At 45.2% G+C, this 6,784-nt stretch overlaps 1 protein-coding gene across 1 annotated transcript; it reads left to right on the top strand.

Annotated features, from left to right (window-relative positions):
- Positions 1 to 280: 280 nt before the first annotated feature.
- LOC125189812 (uncharacterized) lies at positions 281 to 1,246 on the top strand. The gene has a single exon (XM_048087041.1). It carries the CDS (start codon positions 281 to 283, stop codon positions 1,244 to 1,246), a length of 966 nt encoding a protein of 321 aa, XP_047942998.1.
- Positions 1,247 to 6,784: the final 5,538 nt, after the last annotated feature.

The raw sequence follows: 6,784 nt of genomic DNA, 5'->3' as shown, positions 1-6,784 counted from the left end.
TGGTCTCGGATGGAGGCCCCTTGGCTGTTCCTGCACAGGATCATAGCTCTGATATTCGTTATATGAACGCTTCTTCCAAATGGAGAATACGATCCTGAAGTTTATGAAGATGAAAAAGATTGGGAAGGGGGCGAGGAGTTAGAGATGGAATCCTTGGCATAGGAGGTGGGGGGAACAGATAAGAGGGATGTGTCTTTGATGTTGTCAACAGGGGAGGATGAGGATAATATTTCCAAGAAAGGGAGGACTAGTTCCTAGGGCATGAATTCCTTGGTTTGATATGTCGTTTAACTTCCTAATTTGGAATGCTAGGGGTGTGGTGAACACGAACACCCAGAGCGTCATCAAGAGGTTGATTAGAGATAACAAGGCTATGGTTCTAGCCATTATTGAACCTTTGGTTAGGCCTAAGCCTGATTATTATAGTAAAAATTTTGGGCTAAAGTTTAAGGGCTTTAACTGCAATGGGCAGATTTGGATTTTTGTGGCGGAAGGATTTGAAGTAGATGAATGGGATGACACTGAGCAGATCCTCCATGCTCGTTTTTCCACACCAATGCTACCCACACCGTTCTTTATTTCGGTGGCTTATGGGAAATGCCCTAGAGAGGGGAGGAAAGAGATGTGGAACAAACTCAGAGAGCTTGCTGCAAAGCTTGAGGGTCTTCCATGGCTGGTGGGGGGAGACTGCAACATCTATATGGCGGAAGAAGAGAGGCAGGGAAGTGTTAGGAGGCAGGGGAGGAAAGCTAGAGAAATGATGGATTTTGCAGAAACTATCAGTGACTGCCAACTCTTAGATGTGGGGGCAGATGGTCCAAAATTTACATGGGCAAGAGGAAATATCTTGGAAAGGTTAGATAGGGTTCTTCTGGGTGAAGGCTGGACAAAGCTATTCGAAGCCTCAAGGGTGACAAATCTTCCTAGAGTCCTATCTGATCATTGTCCAATGTTGATAAGTTGCAAGACCCCGGGGCCGAGAGTTAAGCCTTCTTTTAGATTCCAAAATATGTGGGTAAGACACCATTTATTCTTGCAGGAGGTTGATAGATGCTGGAAAGAGGATACAGGGACGAAAGGAATGATCAATGTGCAGATAAAGTTGAGTCGGCTAAAAAGAAGCTTGATAATTTGGAACAGAGTGGTGTTTGGCAATGTCTTTGAAAACATTAAGAAGGCTGAAATGGAAGCTAGGAAGGCTATGGAGAATTATGAGCAAGACCCCCTCTCCGGTCCTTCGGTCTGAGATGAATAGAACTACGGCCGAGTTGCTCCTAAAAATTAAGATGGAAGACGACTTTTGGCGTCTGAAGGCTGCTTTAAAATGGGTGGCAGAGGGAGAGCGAAATACCAATTTCTTTCATGGCTGGGTGAAACAAAAAAGGGTGAGGTCAAGAATTCATGTGACTGAGGAAGGGGAGCAGACTCTAACGGAGGAGGGGGATATTAGAAAATCGGCTGAAGCTTTCTACAGGAACCTCCTCTCGGAAGATGTGGGACCTCTGGGGGAGCCTGAATTAGATATCCTTGCAACTCTTCCAAATCATGTTAATATGGACCGGTTAGTTGAGGTTCCAGCATCTGAAGAAGTTCGTCAGGCTGTGTTTGATATTAGAGCAGAAAGTGCAGCTGGCCCAGATGGATACTCAGCTCTATTCTTCCAAACTTGCTGGTCTATTGTTGGGGAGGATGTGGTTGAGGCTGTCCGGGATTTCTTTGAAGGCTCTCAAATTCCAAGGGGCATCGCGGCGACCCTAATTGTTTTGGTCGCGAAGAAGGAAAATCCCACTAGATGGGCAGATTTCAGACCTATAAGTCTATGCAATGTCATGAATCAAAGCGGTTTCATTAAAGGGAGAATGTTGAGTGATAATGTTTTGTTGGAAAAAGAGCTTTTTCATGAGCTATGGAAGGGGGTGGTCTCCCCTAATATGGTACTCCCTCCGTCCCATGTTACTTGCACTTTTACTTTTCGGCACGTCATAAACTCCTTAGACAAGGGGACCCTATTTCTCCCTCCCTATTCATATTAGCAGCAGATTATCTTTCGAGACTGCTAGATCGTCTTACTCGGGGACGAAAGGAGATGCTATACTGTACAACTAGATACACTATGTGGGTCTCACACTTGGCCTATGCGGACGACATTATTATCTTTTCGCAAGCTCAGACCTCATCTATCTTAAACTTAACTGCTTGTTTAGAACATTACATGGAGGTGTCGGGACAGAGAGTAAATGTGGGGAAAAGCTGTTTTTATCTTGATAAAAAACATCATTCCTGGGCTCAAGAAATCTCAGAGACAAGCGGATTTCAGCAAGGGACTTTACCTTTTTTTTTTTTTTTTTTTTTATCTAGGAGTGCCTATCTACTGCGGACCAAAGAAGACCAGTCTTTTCCTATTCATCCGTGAGAAGATCTCTAGGAGAATTCATAGTTGGGGCCACAGGCATTTGTCGTTCGGGGGCCGGCTGACACTTTTAAAGAGTGTAATAGGGGCACTACCAATTCACATTTTTCAAGTTCTAGATCCCACTAAGGGAGCCTTGAGATGTATCGAACAGGTGATGGCTAGGTTCCTTTGGGGATCTTGCAACTCGGAAAAAAAAGACTCATTGGATCAAATGGAAAAGGGTGTGTCTTCCTACGGAGGAGGGAGGCTTGGGCATCCATAGTTTGGCTGACTCGGTAGAGGCTTTTAGCATCAAAATGTGGTGGCGCTTTCAAGAACAAGGGTCATTATGGGCCTGGTACATGTATCAAATATACTGCACGAACTACTTCCCTATGGTGGCGTATCGCTCTAATCGCTTTAGCCCAGTGTGGAGAAGGATGTTTAAGGTGGGAAATTTGTGCCGGGAGCATGTGAGATGGGTGATTGGAGATGGAGAGATTTGTTTTTGGCATGATTCTTGGGTGACTGATTTCCCTTTAGCGAACCTTTGCAATTCAGGAACCATCCTCCTCCCTCTTAAAGTTAATGAGCTTTGGTTGGGAGATCAATGGGATACAATGGGGCTGGTCCTGTTAGCGGAGGAGGCGGGACTGCCGGAGGAGATCATCGAGAGGATCCTTCAAGTTCCTTTTGATATAAGGAGAAATGATAAAGGTAGGTGGAAGCTTTCTGCGAGTGGGGACTTTTCTTTGGCTTCTGCATGGGAGCTGATTCGCAACAGATCGGAAAAGAGGCTTATTCACGAGCTGATATGGGGTAATGTCATCAGGCCGTCAGCACAATTCCGCTTCGAAATCATACCGACGGGAATGGAGGCCAAAAAAGGCCTCGGCAAACACCCATACCCCGAAATCTGACCGAGAGGCCACGTCTACCAAGGAGACCGAGACGGGAATTGGCAAAGAGAGGGAGGGTGTGCACGTGACATCAAGCTTGAAAACACCAATGGGGATGCAAGTCCAAGTGGATGAAGATGGGTTTCAATTAGTTACAAATCGAAGGAAAGGAAAATCACTCTATCACATTCACCCAGCCCAAGGAGGTGCTCATAATGCTAGTTATTTGGAGACACTCCTCAAGGGTAGCAACGTGGCTACGGTGTCATTTGGGAAACCCAATGACGAGGAGAATGATCCGGGAGGGAGCTCGACCAACATCACATAGTGATGTAGATGATAACTCTGGTCTTGTGATGTCGAGGTGGCATCACCCTAATTGTATTTGGGTTAGTTAAGAGTAGATAGGTGACCATTCTAGTTGATAGGGTGGCCTTCATTGTACTCTTGATGGTCTTGGCGAATCGTCACTTTTGGGCGATTCGGTGTTTGTTTTTATTTGTCTTTGGTAATAAAAAAAAAAAAAAAAAAGGCCATCGATATCTATGTTTCTATGGAGACTGATGGCCAACCGAGTCCCAGTGGACATAAAGATGCAATGGAGGGGGGTTCACTTGGCTTCGAAGTGCAGGTGTTGTGATAAGTCGCAAACGGAGTCCAGACTGCACCTCTTTGTCAACGAAGAAGCTGCTAGAATGGTATGGTCACACTTTGCAAGATGGTTTCCCTAGGTACCGAGGTTTGAGGAGGTAGGAAGGAACCTGGATCTTAGATTCAGATGGTGGCAAAGACATCTGGGCATACGTTCGAACCAACATATGTGTGTCTTATTACCTTGCTTGATTCTTTGGTACATCTGGTCAGAGAGAAACGAGAATATGCATCGCGGAAAAGCCTTTGAAACAGAGAATATAATCAAGAGGATTACTAACCAGGTAAGGAGTTTGGTTTTGGTAAAAAAGATTGGGCCTGAATAGTGGAGGGATTGCTGCCCAAAACTGGATGTTGTGAGTGGCTTCTTAAGGGAGGCTCATAGGAAGAAAGTTGGGAGGGTACAATGGAGACCACCGGATCAGACTTGGATTAAACTTAATGTAGATGGAGCCTTCTCACATTCCTCGCACGGTGCTGGGGGAGGAGGAGTGGTGAGAGATCATAAGAGGGCGATTCTGGCTGCTTTTTCGGCAGGTTTTGAGGCGGAAGTGACAGCGGTATTGCTGGGGATTATTTTGGCAAAGCAGCATGATAATCAGATCTGGTTAGAAACAGATGCAGAGGTTGTGGTGCGATGGTTGGCTGCAGACCAGCTGGGGGCAGCCTCGGTCTGTACTGAAATAGCTAAAATCAGGAGAGAGCTGGAAAGGGATGAACTCGAGAGTTACACATATTTTTAGAGAAGGAAATAAAGTTGCTGATTGCCTAGCAAGAGTTGGCTTGCAGACGGGGGTGATGAACTATTATACAGAAAGGTCGTGCCCAGCTCGCGTGAAGGCATTATGTAGACTTGACCAGATGGGGCTTCCAAATTTTCGTTTTTTATAGTTCTTGTTTTGTTCTTCCGTTTGTAATTTTGGAGTATGTTGTTGCTTTATCTGTAGGATAATCCACTTTTGGGATTGTCTCCCTGTAAACAGTTCTTTTGGATGATATATAGGGGATGAGGGCCCTACTTGACCCTCCACCATGAAGGTGTTCGATAAAAAAAAAAAAAAAAAAAGCAAACTTTTTCAATCCAAATAACATACAAACTTTTTTCATGTTCTCGTTTTCCGATACTAGTCACTTTTGGGCTAGTATGATGTTTTGGAACATTATATTTTGAGTTATTCACGGGTTGGGGGTCTGCCTAAACCCCCTGCCCACTTTGGGGGAATTGACAACAACATACATTTGTTCTTTAGAGCATCATAATCATTGTCGTCTCGTGGAAGTTTATTTGTAGCACAACTCTTTATATTTGTGTTTACTTGGCCAACAAGAAAACCTTTTCAATCAGAATCACATACAAACTTTCATTGTACTATCTTTATTAGGTGATAAAAAGATTATTTTGGTCGATATAACATCATAGTAGTGGGTTTTTTTTTTTTTTTTTTTTTTTTTTCCAACAAAAACACCTGGCGGTGGAGGGTTCGTGGGTCCCTCATCCCTATATATCAGAAATCAAGGTGATACAATACTTGGCCACGGCCAAAAGTGACGCGCTGAATGAAACCATACTTACAAAGCAAAGACCAATCAAAAGCATAGTAGTTGTCATATCTTAAAAGCTTATTTGAAGCATAACTCTTATTTATGCATTTACTTGGCCAACAAGCAACCTTTTAAATCTATATTACCAACACATATTCTTTTCTTTTTTTTTTTTGAAAAACACCATATTGGTGGAGGGTTCGTGGGTCCCCCATCCCTTTATATCTGCGAGGACCGATTACAAGCATGCCCAAAAGTGGCATGCACAAAAGCTACCAAGAGTATTTCAATGTCCAATCCACACACGCGGGACGGACACCGACCTACTCCCATACAAATCACACAACCTAAACAATCAAGAAGAAAAAGAGAGGTAACCATCGAGGTGTCTTTCCATCGGCCTTCACAAGGCGAGACTGTGGGTTGAGTTCCTCATAGTTCCATCTTCTCATGCAACTAAGGGGCTCTCGTTTGATCCATTCGAATGATATCTCTTAACATCCTTGGTGCGGTGTGCTCAAAGGAGCGGCAGAGTGCCGCGGGCCGTAATCTCGAGACCGTTTTTGGCGAGGCTGGTCGCCACCTTGTTTCTCGCCCGGCACATAGGGTGGAAAACCGTGGTGCAGTCTTTAATCGTCACAAAGAGCCTAGAGTCTAGAGCGGGCTGGGCCATAGCTCCTTGAATTCGCGAGGGCAATCACAAGTGAATCATCAGTTTCAATCCGGATTTGAGCTCCAAATTCCTTGGCCTCGGAAATGCCTAGGATCATTGTTTTAATGCTAGCTTCGAGGGCCAATGAGCAGAAATGGGAGTGCTGAAAGCTTTCTGCCTCCCCCTTCAGGCAATATCCCCTCTTGATGCCGACATACAAACTGTGGTCCATGGACTCGAACTGGCGCGGCAACATAGCGTCAACATCTGCCTTGAAACGGACTCAGCCCAATCCATCGCCCTCCTCCAAGGAGGAGAAATGGGGCCTGCAGCCACTAGACACACACTGGCCCGTTTTCAAAACATGTGCAGGGGTCTCCACATGAAATTCTCCTTCATTCATCGGGAGGGAAATAAACCGGTTGGGGAAATGATGAAAAGAGGACTCAGCTCGCCTAGGGAAGAAGGCATGGAGGAAAGGGCCTGCCCAAACCTCGTACGGGCAATGGTAAGACTAGAGCGTATCGGAGTCTCGAACCTGCGCAACCCTCACACGGATCCCGGATAGAGTGCCCACCCCTTCATCTTGGGGTGAAGTTGTTTTTGTAAGACTGTTTTTCGGGCACGTCACTTTCGGGCGTGACCAAG

Source organism: Salvia hispanica, chromosome 5 (assembly GCF_029641045.1).
Source record: "Salvia hispanica isolate PSC_SH4W2 chromosome 5, Shi_PSC_v1, whole genome shotgun sequence".
In the NCBI taxonomy this organism is placed as follows: Eukaryota; Viridiplantae; Streptophyta; class Magnoliopsida; order Lamiales; family Lamiaceae; genus Salvia; species Salvia hispanica.
This window is presented reverse-complemented; position numbering and strand designations above follow the sequence as displayed.

Excerpts from the sequence above, each read along its gene's own strand:
- LOC125189812 (XM_048087041.1), top strand. The coding sequence starts at position 281 with ATGTCGTTTAACTTCCTAATTTGGAATGCTAGGGGTGTGGTGAACACG.